The sequence below is a fragment of the Ursus maritimus genome, unplaced genomic scaffold (genome assembly GCF_017311325.1).
Source record: "Ursus maritimus isolate PB19 unplaced genomic scaffold, ASM1731132v1 scaffold_17, whole genome shotgun sequence".
NCBI classification, from domain to species: Eukaryota; Metazoa; Chordata; class Mammalia; order Carnivora; family Ursidae; genus Ursus; species Ursus maritimus.
The window spans coordinates 56,829,739-56,847,446 of record NW_024424119.1 but is presented as its reverse complement, the minus strand read 5'-3'; the positions used below and the strand labels follow the sequence as shown (position 1 = coordinate 56,847,446).

Sequence of the window (17,708 nt, the reverse complement as noted above, 5' to 3'; positions counted from 1 at the left end):
AGCTATGGTTCTTACTTGGGGGTCCTCTTGTCATTTTGGGGTCCCTTGTGTTCTAGTTGATAGGTCATTTCACAGGGTAACGCTGAAGTCACTGGACATCTTGTCCTGCTGAGCAGGCTCCTCACCTGCTTTCCTACTCTGATTCCACATTCCAGACCGGGGCCCCTCAAACTGGAAGGACCTCATATGTGAGTTTTTGCTTTTCTCCTCCAGGGCCACACCACGGAGCTGTCTCCTGCTGTTTTGGAGAAGAGACGGCGGAGAAAGCAGGAGCGGGACCGGAAAAAGAGGAAGCGAAAGGAATTGAGGGCAAAGGAGAAAGCGGCAAAGGCTGCGGAGGCTGCCGAGCCGCCCCACGAGCCGCCCCACGAGCCGCCCCACGAAGAGGTGCAGCCGGGGCTGCTCTTCAATAAGGTGAGGGGCGGGCCCAGCCACGGAGTGCGGGGACCCGGGCTCCACCCCGGCTGGCTGTGTGGCCTCTGGCCTGCAGCTGCCCATCTGCAGAGTGGGGTGCCTGCCCACGGGGGTGCTTGTGAGCATCCACGGGAGAGGCATTGTAAAGCTGTGATTCACTTGGGTCGCAACCCCTACTTGTGAGGTGGAGGTGACCGAGGAGCCAGCAGCCAGCAAGGCCCAGCGCCGGAAGGAGAAGAGGCAGAAGCTGAAGGGGAACCTGGCGCCGCTGACGGGCAGGAACTACCGGCAGCTGCTGGAGCGCGTGCAGGCGCGGCAGGCGCGGCTGGAGGAGCTGCGGGACCAGGACGAGGGCAAGGCCCGGGAGCTCGAGAGCAAGATACAGTGGACCAACCTGCTGTACAAGGCCGAGGGCGTGCGCATCCGCGACAGCGAGCACCTGCTGCAGGAGGCCCTGAAGCGCAAGGAGAAACGGCGCGCGCAGCGGCAGCGCCGGTGGGAGAAACGCACGGCCCATGTGGTCGAGAAGATGCAGCGGCGGCAGGACAAGCGGAGGCAGAACCTGCGCAAGAAGAAGGCGGCCCGGGCCGAGCGGCGCCTGGACAAGGCCCGCAAGAAGGGCCGGATCCTGCCCCAGGACCTGGAGCGGGCCGGCCTGGCGTGAGGGCCTGCAGCCCGGGCGCCCAGACCTCGTCGCTGACCTGGAGCTGCACTCCCACCTCGTGTGACAGCGGCGGGAGCTCATTCTGTGCGGTCTAGGCTCCCGGCAAACGGGGCTCTGTGGGCTCACCCCACAGGCTGGGTGGGAGGGCTCAGCTCCCACATGAGAAAGAAAGGGAGAGATGTGGAGAATGGAGGCTTCGATCCTTCAGAGCCTGGAAAGGGCTGACAGGGTCTGGGTTCCAGTCTTCTTTTGGGAGGCCACGAAGCTCCCCAGAAGTTTGCAGGGTGAGGGAGGTGTGGCGGGTGTGAGAGTTCTGGGGGGCACTTCATTGGCTCCTTCTTCCCCTCCGCGCGAGCTGGGAAAGATTGGCCTTCGGGACTGTCCGTGTGAGTCCAAAACTCGCCTGGAAGGGAGGAAAGTTAGAACTGCTGTAGCCCAAGCCCAAGGTGGCATTGGCCTCAGGTGACTGCCAGAGGGCGGATCGGACAACATTGGGTGTGACTGGGAGGGAGTTCTGAGTTTATTTGTAAGAGGAGCAAAAATTAGAGCTTAAGGTAAACACGCATATGAAAAGTTAAGATTAAGATGCCCGCTGGGGACGCCTGGGTGGCTCAGTTGGTCACGCGCGCCTGACTCTTGTTTTGACTTAGGTCCTGATCTCAGGGTTCTCTGATTGAGCCCCACATCAGACTGCACCCTCAGCGTGGAGTCTGCTTGAAATTCTCTCTTCCTCTCCCTCTGCTCTTGCTCGTGCTGTTTCTCTAAAATAAATAAGTCTTTAGTGAAGAAAAAAAGATGCTGGTTGGAAGCATGCGCTGTGCTGGGAGGAAGGGGAGATGGGGTGGACTGGAGGATGTCAGTCCAGAAGGAGGCGGGAGACAGGGCTAGAAGCTAGGCGTTGCCGAGGCGACGGAAGATGCCCAGGGAGGCGGTGGAATTGCATGCATGTCTGCAGACGGGCAGAACCGCTGCAGACACACGAGACGGGGGGATTTCATGGCTCATGAATAATATTTCAGTAAAGCCGTTAATAACTGTCTTGACTGAGCTCCAGTTAAGAAACAGGCTGTAAGGGAAAGGCTGGTGTGGCCGTACTGGGCAGAGTGGACTTGAGGGTGAACAGCACCGTGGAGGATAAGGTATGTCAGGGCGGGATCGAGAGGCTGCGTACAGCATTGTGGGAGAAAACTTCCAAGGGCTGAATGTCAGAAACATTTCCAGAACCAAATGGTGGTGGTCCTCAGTTTCAAAGATACCCCGTTCCTCGGGCAGAGGCAAGTGGATGAAGATTGCCCTAACCAGAACCCCTCCTGCACAGGAAATGGGGTTCTGACAGTCCCAAAGGTTGTGGTAATATGAAAAGTAATAAGGGGAAAGCTCACTAAAATGGAGTCAGAAGGCCAGAAAGAGGAGCTCTCGTGCACTATGCCACCCGGAGTCAGTTACAGGAAGAACTGTCATTAGGCACCCCGGCACAAGTGTCCTCCACAGGAGGGAATCATGACTACAGACCCAACAGGGAAGGACGGACGCTGCTTCTCCTGAGAGAAATCCACTACCCAGCAGCTCAGCCGGTGAGAAACCGCCCTCGCCCTGAACTCCTGCTTTTCTCCAGTGGACTTTGGTTCAGGACGGCCCCTTCTAACTTCCTCATAAAATAACACTCCTTTCTTTGTTGGACTTGCCCGTGGTTTTGCCATAACTTGCATGTCCTGAATTGCAACTCTCTGCTATTCCCGAAAGAACCGATTTTGCTGGTAAAGGACCTGGCGGTTTTACTTTTAAGGTCAGCGGTAGTCTCCTTTTGGCACTGGCTCTTTAGAAATTCAGTGAGGGGCTGTGACCAGTCAGCTCAAGTGAGGCTTCTGTTCGCCAGACCTGGGGGTGGGGGGCAGAAGGGGAGTGGTCTCCAGACCCCAGTGGGTCGCCTCATCCAGTTCACTGCACTGGCCTGGCAGACAGTCATGGGAACCTTGCATACATGGCCTGTGGAAATAAAACTTGGCTGCGTGTTCTCTGCTGTTGGGTCGTGACCCCTGCATTGCCCCTGGGACCTCAGTCATGGTCTCATACCAGCGTTCCAGCTTCAGAGAAGAGCCACCGTGCTCTTTGCCAAGCGGTCCGAGCTCTGCTTGTGGCAAAGGCGTGTCTTCCTGATCCTCCCCTGACCATCTGTTGGGGGGATGAGCCGGTAACATGGTAAGGCTCCTCCAACAAGCCTGCCTCTCCACTGGGGTTTCTTTTCTGTTATTCCAGGAGATTTCTGGAAGCTTCACTTACCTTATGTGGACCTCAGTGGACTCCAGGTTTTGTCTGGGCAACAGGAAATCCCTGAATCCTCCCTAGTTCCCTAGCTAGCCCGTTGAACCTTGATTCTAGATGCAAGCCGGTCAGATTGCCTCCCTCCTCCTGGCCAAGCACTTCCAGGATCAGTTCCCACGTATTTGCCTGATCTTTTCGGTATAAAGCAGCAAATGTTTCTGCTCACTTAGTGAGCTGAACCTTCCTACTTTGACCTTGTCATTGGATTCTTGGGGGTCCGATCTGCTTGTAGGTCTAGACACAGGAAGGTGAAATGGCCTTGGGGATGAGGCTACTGGCTCCTTGCAGTTTTGCTGAGAACCTGAGACTGCTGTGTTAAACTGGTAAAGTTTATCAGTTAAGACAGGCAGACGACACATTGGATCTGAAGGCTTTTGTCTGCAGGCGCCACGTGTTCTCACGTGGCTGCGCCTAACTTCAGTGGGCGCAGAAACGCAGCCTACTCGGTGTCCGGAGGAGGGGCCGGGATGTTTTGAAGAGGCTGATGCCTCCTGAGCAGGGCCTGCCTGCTAACCACTCTTGGCACGAATTCTGTGTCAATCAGGGCTCCTAGCTACAAGCTCTAAGTGACAACTCTGTTGATCTAAGCAGAAGGGGGATTAAGATATTATGGCACACCCAACTTGAAGACGTCAGCATAAAGCTGGTATTTCTTCTTTCAGAAAGCACCAAAGCCAACTAGGAAAATAGAAACAAAACAAGACTATCTTAGTTGTAAGTAGGAGGCATTGAGGTTCCCCCCCATACAACAGGTGACGGTGCGGAAGCCAGTAGGGGTTGAATGGGAGCAAAATGAAGTGAGATGGGGCTGTCCTTGGTTGTAGATCCCCGGGAGGATTGATCAGTCCCTTTCTCCACGATGCAAATACATAGCCTGTGCTAACTCCAAGAATGTGAGAGGAAGTCTGGCAGCCGGAGGCCGTGTGGGAGTTGGGTTCTGGGAAGCAGAGTATGGCACGGGACAAAGACTCAATAAACCACCCTGGCTGGAACACCTCTGTTGGGGGTTGGGGTGACAGAGAACGTTGCTTTGAGGATATTCCTACAACTTCCTTTTCTCTCTGACTCAGGGATAGAAAAACTGAAGTTTGCACATCCAGCCCTGGGTTATAAGGAAAATCCTGTTGCTCTGAATGATAATTTAGGTTTCATCCTGCTTCAGTGACGCTGGTGCAAATATCTATGCCAGGAGGAGCCTTATTCTGTGAGTTTCAAAATGGGAATTTGCATGAGATGTGTATAGTAATACCACACGATACAAAGAAGGAAAGAGCCAGTAACAGGTGCACTCGAAGAACCTAACCAGAACGCTTTTTGCCAATGAATTCTCTCAAATATTTCTTCAGGAATAAAGAAAAAAAACAAAAGCCAATCACCTTTATAAAGAAAGCCCAAAGTAGAAAAATGACCTTGTGGAGTCTCGAGATAGTGAGTCAAGAGAATGATTGAAAAATGTCAGACAAGGGGCACCTGGCTGGTTCAGTAGGTGGACAATGTGACTCCTGATCACAGAGTCATGAGTTTGAGCCCCACATCGGGCATAGAGGTTACTTAAAAATAAAATCATTAAAAAATGTATATTAGGGGCGCCTGGGTGGCCCAATCGGTTAAGCATCTGCCTTCGGCTCAGGTCATGATCCCAGGGTCCTGGGATGGAGCCCACATCGGGCTCCCTGCTTTGTGGGGAGCCTGCTTCTCCCTCTCCCTCTGCCTGCTACTCCCACTGCTTGTGCTCTCTGTCAAATAAATAAAAATCTTTTAAAAAAATAAAGCTTTAATATATATATATATATATATATCAATCAGACAAACTAAGAAAGAGTGGAAGAAAAATATGGCATCAGAAATAAATGAAGCAGCACACTGAGAGGCATAGACAAACACACAGGAAGTAAAAATAGATTAAGAAAGTGCAAAGAGAAATTCCAAAGTATTGAAAAACACACCAAACAACACCAACGAAAGAAAAAGTTCCTTCAAAGCTATAAAAAGCAAAACAAACAGGAGGAACACCATGGACTAAGAGTAAACATCGCAGCCATAACTGATAATCCATTCTGTTCCCTTCTCAAAGGGAAGGAATTTCCACCTGGACCACAGAGCAAACTTGAACTCAGTAACTGTAGAAGGAACATACTTTACAAAGATGTGATGCAGATGGGCTCACAACCAAAAGGTTCCCAAGGAAACTGTATGAATGCAGTGATGGGAGTGGGTTTGTCAAACCAGCAGAGGGGGGAGAAGGTTTTGAGGGAAGTAACTGTAACGTGACTGAGCTGTTAAGCATTTGTAACCATTGTGAAGGGCTCCTTGCCAGCTGTGCATGGGCCACATCACACGTGTTTTTCCTCAGTTCCTGTTGGATCTGGCTTTGCCCCACCTGTGTGCCCTGCACTGGGGACTTTAGCCCAATCCGAGTGGTTAACATTTATGGAGTTCTGTTGCTCCTCCTGGCCTGGACGACTGTTCCTTCAGCCTCGTAGTGCCACTTGGTGGTCCTCAGACCCCGACCTCGGGCCAGAACACCAGGGGCCCTCGCCCAGGTCGCCCAGGCCTGTATCAGTGTCCAGCCACTGCTGATACTCATGCAGCCTCCCCATCGGACGTCCAGCCCTCTCAGGCTCAGCATGGAGCGAGGACCCACCTTCTCCCTCAGCCCCTGACACGTCAAAGGCCAATGCTCCCCCAGGGCGAGGGGAGCCCAACCAGAATGGGGAGACCCGGTGACTGGGGTGGCGGGGAAAAGACAACGTCATTTTGGTTCATCATGAGCCAAAGATAGAAAATACAACACAGTTGATGTTTAAAAAATTATTAGGACAGGGGCATCTGGGTGACTCGGTTAAGCGTCTTCCTTCAGCTCAGGTCATGATCTCAGGGTCCTGGGATCAAGTCCTGCATCGGGCTCCCTCTCAGTGGGGAGCCTGCTTCTCCCGCTCCCTCTTCCCCTCCCTCTATCTGTGCTCTCTCTTGCTTGTTCTCTTAAATAAATACAGTCTTTAAAAAAAATACATAAAAACTGTTAGGGTGAAATTCATAAAACTGAACGTTTTAAAGCGCATGATTCAGTAGCTTCTAGTATATTCACACTGTTGTGCAGCCACCATCATTCTCTTGTTCAGAACGTTCTCGTCACCCCCAAAAAAGACCGTGAGCCCATTAAGCAGTCACTCCCCATTCCCTCCTCCCTCCCACCCTAGCACCCACCAACCTGCATTCCTCTCCACAGAGTTACCTACTCTGGACATTTCATAGAAGTGGAATTACAGAATATTGGCCTTTGGTCTCATTTCTTTCACTGAGCACAGTTTTTTTGAGATTCCTTCACTGTAGCGTCTATCAGGACTTCATTTCTTTTTATGGCTGAATTGCATTCCATTGTGTGGCCAGACCACGTTAGTTTGTTTGTTGGTGGGCTTTTGGGCTGCTTCCACCTGTTGGCCATTGAGAACCGGCTGCTGCGAATGTGTGTGCACCTGAGCTTGCTTCAGGATCTGTTCTCAGTCCCTTTGGGTCTGTGCCCAGGAGTGGAATTGCTGGGTCTGGCATTAATTCTGTGTTGCCGTTTTGGGAGAACCACCAAATAATTTTCCACAGTAGTTGCACCATTTTACATTCCCACCAGCAAAGTACAAGGCTCCGATGTCTGCAGTCCTCACCAACATTTCTGATTTTCCCTATTTTTGCTTATAGCTCTTCCAGTGGGTGTGAAGGGTTAGCTCATGGTGCTGCTGACTTGCATTTGCTTGATGACTGATGGCGTTGAGCGGCTTTGCCTGCGCATATTGGCTTTCATGGTCTTCTGAGAGATGTCTGTTGAAGTCCTTTTCCATTTTTCAATTGGATGTCTTTTGTTGAAATGTAAGAGTTTTTTACACGTTCTGAATATTAAACCCTTATCAGATGTGGTTTGCAAGTGTTTTAAAAATATGTGTTATATTTTATAAATATTAAAACAATTTTTTTATTGTTTAAGCTCATATTTAGGCCACTTATCCATTTTGAGTCCAGTTTTGTGTATGGAGTGAAGCAGGTGTGACAGCTGATTTATCATTCAGCTTCTCTTGCTGCCATGTCACCCTGACAAGGGGCCTCTGTGGGTGCAGTTCTGCCTCTCTGACCTCAGCTGGACACAGGCCAGCCTGCACCTTTGGGATGGCTGGTGGACAGGCCCTCTCTTCCATCCCCAGTGGCTGGCACTGAGCAGTGGGGCCAGGCTGGTTGGGAGCAGTGGTGTGGTGTCTCTGTCCTGTCCCAACTGGTTCCTTCATCCCTCCCTCTGGGCCAGGTGGGAGCCTGCACAGAAAGTCTTAGCAGGAGGATAGGGCCAGAGAGAGGGCTGTCCTCTTCCTCTCCCAGGCTCCGCGGTGTGCCGTGTTTAATCCGTAAGTGGTACCCCACACCCTGGAGTCCCTGCACCCGAGGGACAGCCTCTCCTAGGCCTTCGCTGAAGCTCATCTTTATTCCAGTGTGTCAGAAATCTCTGGGACCTCCCCTCTAGAGAAAATATGAGACCCAGAAAGCGTCCGAGACCACTGTGCTGTTTGGAGATAAGGTAGATGATGTGCCAGGTGAATAAAGCAGCTCCCCGTGCTGGAGACACAAATGAGGAAAGGTGGAGAGGTCGGGGAGGGGAGTGGGAGTGGGACGGGGATGAGCCTAAGCTGGAGAGGTGAGCAGGGGCCAAATCTCCCAGGGCTTGGTGGCCGTAATGCAGGCAGGCTTGGCCCTGAGAGCGGGGGAAATCACCAGCTGGGAACTTCTGTGATCTGAGGTAGGAGGTATTACTGCACCTGTGCCAGTTGGGCTGCTGGCCACGGGCATCTAGCTGAAAAGTCTGGTTTTTGTCGTAGGACTGACCTAGCTGCTTCTCCCTGCCAGATCTGGGCAAACCGGAAACCTGTTGAGTTCCTCCCACCTAGAAGGGACAGGTGGGGTTGGGCCCAGGCAGGAGCCAGGACTTGGTTAGTCGGGTTGGTCTGGCTCTGAGCCTAAGGTCTGTGCTGTGCTTAGCTTCTGCCAGGGAGCCTTCCACCTCCTATACCAGCCTCTGCCTCCAGGGCACCTGGCCTGTGGGTCCTCAGAGGAGCTATGGACCCCAGAGGTGAGTGGGGAGGAACCAGGGCTCCAGAATAGGGTGATGGTTACCTCTATGGGCCTCTGACCATCTGGTCAGGGCTTCCCAGCTGCATAGAGCCAGAGGTCCAGAACTAGCCTTGGTGGGGACAGCTGGGTGCTGTGGGAGCAGGGAGGGTCTGGGAGCTACATTTTCTTCTGTGTGTAGGAGTGGGTGTGGTCTTGGGCAGGGATGATGGTGGTGCCCAGAGAAGGGCCACAGACAGAATGTGGCCACAGCAGTGTTAGTGGTGGGGGCAGGCCCTTGGGGGGAATGTCTTGATTTGACATGCAAAACTCCCTGCCCAGCACTCCTGCCCAGGCCTCCTGTCCCCATCCCCTTTCCTGGGCTCTCTTCTCTCTACTTGTCTGGGCCGAAAGTAGGCTGAGGGGACAGGAGTCTCCTGTGGGTGCAGGTTGGCTCCCTGATGTCAGTAATAACAGACTGGAGCTGGTCCAAGGTCACCCTGTGAGGCTGAGATCTAAGGACAGAGGGGAGGGAAGGAGGGAGAGTGGAGGGGAAGGGACTGGAAAGCCAGGAGGAAGTTCCCCTCCTGCCCCTCCCCTCTCCTCCGGATCTGGCCAGGACAGTGGGGTCTGCTGCACTTTTCCGCAGAGGGTGGTCTCTGCCTCTCTGGCTGAGAAATGGAGGCTTCTGTCTTGCCCTTGGTGCTCTCTCCCTGCCCGGCCCTCTCTCCCTGCTATCTCTGCTGCTACCTGGACACAGATCAGCCCAACAACCCAGGTTCTTGTCAGCAGGACCGGTAGGCCCCGGACCCAGCCCCTGCGGCTGTAGATGGGGCAGCCCTGGTGGAGTGCTGGACATCTGGGGCCCCCCACCCCCGGGAACAGTAGTGCACCTGCTCAGAGCTCCTGCCCAGGGCCATCCTGTGCCCAGCTGCCTTTCCTCAGTGGCCAGGAGGGGAAGGATCTGACCTTTGTGTGTATCTAGGACACCCAGGACCTGGCACTGTTTATTCATCCTCTCATCCATGGCCCTTTGCAGGGGCCTGGCAGGCAGTGTGGTCTCAATGAAACTTCCAGAACAGCAGTCCAAAGCCCAGTCTAATGGACATGAAACAGGCTACGTGGGTCCAGATGTCCCAGGTGCCCACCATAGCTGGGGTTGAACCCCGGGCCCTGGAGTCACCCCTTCTTTGACCAGAGGAGAAAGAAGGGTTCCGGGGGGCCTCTAGGAAGGCTCCCGTGCTCTGCTCAGCCCTCTCCCCTGACAGCAGGAAGAAGTGGCCTTGGAGAGAGGCTGGGAGAGTCCAGAGAGACAAGGACGGAGACCTGGAATCCTCCCTCCATTCCCTCCTGCCGGGCTGGGTGGGGGCCTTGCCAGAGCCTGGGAGGAGGTGCAGGGTGGGAAGGGGCTTCTTCGGCCCCTTGGGGAGTCAGAGCCCAGCCCGGGCAGGAGAGCACACGTCTTCCCAGAAGAGAAAACCAAAGACAACAGCCACTGCTTTTCCTGATTTTTAGTCATCAAAATTCTTTTGTTGATAGGAGACAGGCAGACATGGCCTGGCTTGGGCTGGGCCTGGAGCAGGGCTCCCTGAAGAAACCCTGTCCCGGACTGGCTGGGAGGGACACAGTGGCCATTGCTGTTTACTTTTGTCCTCATTCTAAAGTGTATTTGCTCTTCATGACCAAAGCAGAGACGGTGTGGTGGTGGGAAGGGCAACTCCTAGAGCCAGCCGAGTCCCATGGCCCAGATGGCACAAGCACCTGGGCAGAGTCCAAGTGTTCCCTGGTTCCCTGGAAGGTGGTGACCACAGCTCTGGGGACGGTCATGCCCTGGTGGGGTCCAGTAGGGGTAGGCGCTGGCTCTGATGCTAAGCATCTCAAGGAGAGGGGCTAGCAGCCCCAGACTTGGCCGTCCAGCCTCCCAGAGATACCTGTCTGTTAGAGTCCCACAAACAGGGACAACTCTGGTCTGAAAGTCAGGGACCTGGTAGGGTGCCCAATTCAGCCCAGTTTGCTTAGACCTGCCCTGGTTTTAGCACTCCAGACCACCGCCCCCCACCCTGGGGTCTGGCCTTCCAGCTTCCAGTCCCTCTGGGGTTGGCTTCTGTTCCACCCAAACCCCCAGGTCCTTGGACACAAGGTACTTTTCTGCTGCTGGAGCTTCCTGGTCCCTTCTCTTGATCTTGCCCACCTGCTGCACCCTCCTGCCTTTCCTTCTTGTGTTCTCTGTGTCTGGCCTGCTAGCCCCACCGGGCCAGGCGCCTCAGTGCCCCTTCTTTTTTGTCCAAAGTGTGCATGCCGTGTGTACTTTGCATCCGGGGTCACAGGGGAGCTCCCTGCATATGGCCAACCCAACCCGTGAGCTGGTGGGACCTTCAGCTTCACGTGGGCCAACCTGCTCTGTGCCAGAACGGGGTACTCAGAAAGTCCACTGGAAAGTGCCAGGACTCCACCCGGCCCCCAGCCCTGAACTATGGGCAGCTTTGCTGTAGAAAGTGTGGGCTGGAGGTATTCCATCCACAGCTGACTGTTGAGCTCCTACTGTGTGCCGGCACTGTCTAGAGAGGGGGACGAGTGTCAGAGCACACGGCACCAGTGTCCCTGGGCAGGGCGGACACCTTGCAGGACATTGGGGGAAACTTGCAAACAGAAAGGGTGGAGTGGTCCCATTGGCTCCCAAGCGCCCAACTCTGGCATCCCGTGGGGTAGGTCAGGGGCAGGCGGACTGCGGACACCCCTGTCCTCCGGCATGGTAGAGATGAGAACAGGGGGCCCCCCCACATCAGGAAGTTGCCTTGCTGGATAGGGGCCGCCTTCAGCCATTCCCCCATCAGCCAGCGCAGGGGCTGGAAGAGCCTCTGGGCCAATCCCATTTGCTTGTCTGCCCTTTCCAAAAATTCATTATTGTGATAAAATATACATAAGAAGGAATTGACCATTTTAACCAGTTTCAAGTACACAGCCACCGATCATCTACAGAACTCTCCCATCTTCCCAAGCTGAAACTCTGTCCCCATTAGACACTGACCATCCCCCACCTGGCCCCCGGCACCCACCATCCACTTCTGTGCCCAAGTCCCTCAAGTAAGTGGAATCCTGCAAGATTTTTCCCTCTGAGACTGCCTTGTTTCACTCAGCTTAATGTCCTTGAGGCCTGTTCATGTTGGAGCCTGGGACAAGATTTCCCTCCTTTCTAAGGCTGAGAGATTTTCCGTGGTGGGGATGGACCATGCATCCTTGACTCCTTCATTCATCGTTGGACTCTGGGATTGCTTCCCCTTTTTGTGAATAATGCTGCCTTGAATGTGCAGAGACCCAGCAGTGGAATTGCCGGATTATATGGTAATCCTATGTTTAACTTTTGAGGACTTGCCATACTTTCTCCCCCAGCAGCTACACCCCCAGCAGCTGTACCCACACTTTGAAGGTGTGGCAGCACGGTGTGCTGGTGGGTTGAGTTTGGGGTGGTAAGGAAAGGAAGGTGGAAAGATGCCTCTGAGCTTTCAGTGGGTTTTGGTGCCTGGCCATGAGATGGGAATAGTGCCCCACGGGGGGCATGGGTGACAGGGACCCACAGTCCTGTTTGGCCATGAAAGGGCTGATGTGCCTTCCGTGGGGAGGGCCCGTGAGTGGTTAGGTCTCCAAGTCCAGAGGTCCACAGGCAGGTAAAGGCTGGAGAATGGTGGGAGGGGGACAGCAGCACAAATGTGGTAGTTAATGCTCTGGTGCACTGTGGGGACAGAAGAAAGGCTGGGGCCAAGCCTGGAGCCTCCAACGTTTGTGCTCCTGGAGGAGGGGGTGCAGAGGCGGCTGCAGGGCGGGTGTAGCCAGAGAGTAGACCAAAGGAAGCAGAGTTCAGTGGCATTGATGATCAAGCTGGCCGAGGGCAGAAGAGAGAGCAAGGGGTTCGGACTGCAGGCGTCCTGGAACCAGCCAGTCGTAGAGGAGCCCCAGTGGGTGGTTGGCATGACAGGCAGGTTAGGGAGGGTGAGGAGATGATGCGAGGAGGATGTAGGGCCTGAGAATGGCGTTTCAAGCTGTTCTCTACAGGGAGCGGGGAGAACTGGGACGGCCCTGCGGAGGGAAGGTCAGGAGAGAAGCATGAATGATGCACAGACATGGCACTGGGCTGCATCCCTCTCATTCATGCCCTGCTCTGATCATGGCTGGGTCTCCCAGCTCACCTGGTTCGGCACGCACTTTACCTGGGCTGGCTGGCCAGCGCCCCGTGCACACCCGATGGGGGACATTTGGACTCTCAGGACAATCTCTATTGTGTTGCTGTCACCGTGGTGAGGTTGAATGCCTTTAATGTGAGTTGTCGCCCCATATCGTTTGACCTTTACAACAGTTCATGGGGTCTCTAGCTGGCTCAGTGGGTGGAGCATCGTGCCCTTGATCTCAGGGTTGAAGTTCAAGCCTTGGGTGTAGAGATGACTTAAAGATAAAATCTTAAAAAAAACCAAAACACTCACCAGTTGCTCTTATTTATTAAGTCATAAGAGCTATTATTATAAAGGCTTGGGGCCTTTGTGATGTGAGTTCCACCTTTTTAAAAATTTGTGTTTCTTGATTTTGTTTGTGTTTTTTTTTTAACCACGTGCCAAATTTTAATTTTCGTTGGTTCATATTTATTTGTCTTCGTTTAGGGCTATTAGAAAAATCTTAGGCCACACTTAGAAAGGGTCTTCCCCTCTCCAAGACGGAAATTTAGTATCTCTCTTTTATTGTGGTTTATTTATGTGTTTATCTGGGTCTGATGGAGAAGTGTCACCCCCACCTGGCAGGTGCTGGTGCCTCTGCCGGCTCCCTGCTCCCTGTAGCTAACTATTTTTAGCTATTCCTTGTCCGGCTGTTCCGGACTTTGCATTCTACCCACCACACCTGTGCTAAGAGCGCCCCTGTTCTTAGAGCCGCACAGCATCGCCTTGGTGGCTGCCCGCAGGTGGCCCTAGTGAAGAACACCAGCTGGTTTCTAGGCTTCTGCTCTCACAAACACAGCCGTTGTGAACAATATCGTTTTTCACGTGGGCAAGTGTCTCCCCAGTGTAGATCCCCACAAGTGGGTTTGCTGGGTCAGATGCAGAGTGAATCTGACTCTGGTTAAACACTACCAGATGTCCCTACCTGTGGAGACCAGTTTCTGTCCACCCCCTACTGCGGTGTTTCTGAGCCTCACCGCTCCTGGGTGATGGCACTGTAAGGAGGATAATAAAATTGAATTTAAATTGCCCCTAAAGAGAGAGGCACCTGCCTGGCTCAGTGGGCAGGGCATGGGACTCTTGATCTTGGGGTCATGAGTTCAAGCCCTATGTTGGGTATAGAGCCTACTGAAAAAAAAATTGTCCCTAAATAGAAAAATACTTAAGAGTAAGATTTTGCTGGGTTAAGGTAAGCTTTGGGAGGCCACAAGTCATTAATGTCTAAGAGGTTTTTTTTGTATCCCCAAGAACCAATTTTCACCTTCTCAGGGGTGGCATCCTGAATTCCTTGCTCCCTACTCCTCCCCCTGCCCGGAGGGGCGAGGCTCAGAAATGCAATATGGCTTTCTTCCAACGTGCACCTTTCCTCAAGTGTTTTCCCTGCAGTGGGCTCTGTGGCCATGGTGTGTGTGACTCTGGCGAGAGCTCCCACTGCGTTAGGGCTGGGAGGTGCCCGTGGAGTCTGGAATCCCCTCAGTGGAGCTGGGTTGGTGCACCCTTGTGTGTCACAACTCTCATGTGTCTTGTCATCCACACTTCGCCAGTTGCATTATTGCTGAGCCCCACCTCAGCCCCATCCTTTGGACTATGAAGAATGGGCCCAGGGGCACCTAGGTGGCTGTCAGTTGAGCGTCTGCCTTCAACTCGGGTCATGATCCTGGGGTCCTGGGATGGAGCCCAGCGTTGGGCTCCCTGCTCAACGGGGAGTCTGCTTCTCACTCTGCCCCTCCTCCCTGCTCCTGCACTTTTGTCATTCACTCTCTCTCAAATAAATAAAATAAAATCTTTAAAATAAAAAATAAGAGTGCACCCATTCCCTGGGGGCTTGTCAACAAGGAGAGGCACCAGGGCAGGTGCCTGGTCCTGCAGGGCAGGGCTCAGTGCCTCCAGGAGAGGTTAACCCGGCTTTCCTGTGAGTACGGAAAGAGGAGAGTGCTTCCAGCTGTGAGCCCATCCCTGGCCAGGGCCCAATTTTGGCCTCAACAAGGTGCTTTAGGTAATCCCGCCCTGAATAACTGAGGCCTCCTCTCCACAGGCTTCCGGGGAAAGAGCGCCAACTTCTGGCTGTGTGGGTTCCTGTTCTTCGCTGCTGTCCTGGGCTTCTGCAGGTAAGGAGGGCGGGAGCGCTGGGGTCCGATGGCAGGTTGGGATTTCTTATGGCATATTTGACTGTAGTTCATGCAACCAGTTAGGGTTGGCCCACAATGACCAGAAGGTGTGACCAGCACTGTCGCCCTCCTTTTGCAGAGAAGGGAAGCCTCAGGTCCCACCACTTCACGGGGGCATGGACTCGCAGCCAGGGCTCTGCTCTGCTCCCTGATGATTTATGGGCATGGGTAGGTGCCAGGGGTGCAGAGGGCTTCTGAAGGCAGTGTTTGACAGCCTGTGAGAAACACCAGTTATATCAGCTCACGGAACTCACATCATGCTTTAGATACGTTTGGGGAAAACAGGTAACACTTTTTTTTTCTTTTTTAACCGCATTTCATTAGTTTAAAAGAAACAGTGAAGTTTATGTTTTAAAACAAACTTAGTAAAATTGCATCCCCTTAAAAAAATAGAATCTAGTGGATACTTTTTCAGTTCACCCGTTCTTACCCCACAAGATAAAATTGCCCCTAGCCTCCACTTTGCCCTGGATGCTGAATGTTTGAATATATAGTTCAGATCACAAGCAGGCATTTGCATTTAGTGGTTAAGCTTTAGAACTATACACGTTTTCACTGATGACTTTTGTGAAGAAATCTGTAAGTGGGGCACCTAAGTAGCACTGTCGGTTAAGGGTCCAATTCTTCGTTTCAGCTCAGGTCGTGATCTCAGGGTCATGAGATCGAGCCTCACATTGGGATCCGTGCTTAGCAGGGAGTCTGCTTGAGATTCTCTCTCTCCCTCTCCCACTGCCCCTCCCCGCACCATTTGCACTTTCTTTTTCTCTCTAAAAAAGAAGAAATATTGGATTTTTATTTTGTGCTAGGGCCTGAGCAAAATGCTGGTGGACATTCTTGTACCTTCTCTGAACAACCTATAAGATATGCATTACTATGCCCATTGTACACCTGAGAAACTAAGGCTCCGGAGGTTCAGGTGACACCCAGGTTCCAAGGCAAGAAGTGGCCAGGCCAAGATGCAGACTGTCCTTGCTGCTGGCCTCCCAGGCTACTGAGGGGGAGTCAATCTGGGCCAGCATCTCATCTCAGGGCTGACGGTCCAGCCAGTGTCTGATTTGGAAAACGATGCTCTTGGGCTGTTGGACACATCAATGCATTCACCTAGGCAGGTGTTTACTGAGCCTGGTGTGCTCTGGGGGACGTGGGGGGCACCAATATGTCACTGTCAGTGGGACAGCTCCCTGTCCTGAACAGTGTCAGGTCTGGTAGGGGAAGTAGACAGGGCTAGGCTGGCACGAGAGAGGATACAGGGTTTCCTGGATCTCCTGGAGGAAGACACCCCTTGACCTGCCAGAGCTGGACACTTGGCAGGGCTTCATAGAGCGTCTGGTCTAAGCAACAAGCAGCCACTTACGTATGGAACAGAGACGGGGGCTGGGGGGGGCGGCATGACATTCCAGGCGGTCTCTGCCCACTACATGGGGGCTGCCGACCCGCAGAGGGACCCCCTGAGCTGCCGTGCTGTCCTTCCAGGCCTGGCCCCCACTTCAGAGCTTGATCGTGGCATGCTGCGGGTCCGGGGCCGAGCTGGCTCCACGGCCCGACCCGCCAGGGATCCAGCCTCCACCCGTACTGTGTGCAGCAGGAGAACTCCGTGCTCAGAAAGCAGCCTGTCCCAAAGTCTGAGTCTTAGAACGTGTCCTCCCATGGCATGAAAATACTCTTCCTTGGAACATGAGGACCCCAGGGAGCGCCGAGAGCCCGTGGCACCTTCCTGTCATGCCTTCGAGTATTTGGAGCCACCTGTCACCGTGCCCTGCAGCTTCCCGCTGTGACCCAGTTCTGAAACCCCTCACCCCGTCTGGCCTGGCTGCTGCCTGCAGTGTCTGTTACAGCCAGGTGCCCAGAGTGGCGGCCCGACGGGTCTGGGGTCGGGGGCCTGCGGTCTCATGTTGGGGGTTGGGGTCGGGGGTCAGGGGTTGGGGTCTGGGCTCAGGCGTTAGGGGTCTGGTGTCGGGGGTCAGGGGTCGGGAGTCTGGCCTCTATTCTCCATCTAGGTGCCAAGGTTCTTTTGACTTACTCAACCAGCACCCTCTTCCTCTGCATTGTTCTGTGTTCACATCTCATTTTATCTTCTTTCCCCCTCATTTTGACATACCTTGGATTGCCTTTTTAATTTTTTTAGATTGATTAATGTTTAGAACCCAGAAGATACATCAGATTATTTTCTTCTTGAAAAAAGTTTTCTTTTAGAGCAGATTTTTTTCCGCCTTGGACTTTGCCTCCCCATGTGCTACTTTCATAAATTTTTTGTGGATGTAGAATTTTTACGTGTTTTGTTTGAGTGTAACTTAAAAATCCCATCTGATGTGACTAAGCCTACATGAGCACTTTCTGGCACTTTTCAAAAGCTCACAATAAAAGCTCTTTCTTCAAATGAACATTTAAATTTTAAAAGGTGACCTCAATGTGCAAAGACTGATTTAAAAATCTTTTGCTGCCTTTTTTTTTTTAATTCACACAAACCAGGATAAATCCTAGGACAGAATTCTTTGATGGGCAAAATTATCTTCTAATTTGGCAAAAGGAAAGAGTCCCACACAGATGGACCCCCAGACTTAGCCACGTCGTTTCTGGCTCCCCGGGGTTCTGCCGCCAGGCTCCCAGGGCTGTCGTAACCTCTTCCGTCTGGTCTGTGCCCATCGGAGCCTCACCTTCCTCTCCAGGGCGTGGTGGAGAGTGGTGTCACCAGGAGAGGTGGTACATAAGGGGGTCAAGTCGGGCACGGGGCAGGACGTGAATTGTGTTTTGGACGATTTGAGTTTGAGGACCTGCGGACCTCCAGGGAGCGGTCTGTGTGGAGAGAGTGTGAGGTATCCACACAGATGGGTTGCTGCAGTCTGAGAGCTGATGAGA

General features: G+C 53.2%; 2 protein-coding genes across 2 annotated transcripts in view; both read left to right on the top strand.

Annotated features, from left to right (window-relative positions):
- The window catches only part of SURF6 (surfeit 6), a 1,635-nt gene extending 557 nt beyond the window's left edge, over window positions 1-1,078 (top strand). The window contains exons 2-3 of the mRNA XM_040631356.1: window positions 214-414; window positions 599-1,078. Of these exons, the coding sequence (XP_040487290.1) occupies window positions 214-414; window positions 599-1,078 (681 nt within the window). The remainder of the gene's footprint in view (window positions 1-213; window positions 415-598) is intronic.
- Window positions 1,079-8,491: 7,413 nt separating this feature from the next.
- The window catches only part of LOC103679933 (ABO, alpha 1-3-N-acetylgalactosaminyltransferase and alpha 1-3-galactosyltransferase), a 23,121-nt gene continuing 13,904 nt past the window's right edge, over window positions 8,492-17,708 (top strand). The window contains exons 1-2 of the mRNA XM_008709455.2: window positions 8,492-8,504; window positions 14,720-14,792. Coding sequence (XP_008707677.2) covers window positions 8,492-8,504; window positions 14,720-14,792 — 86 coding nt within the window. The remainder of the gene's footprint in view (window positions 8,505-14,719; window positions 14,793-17,708) is intronic.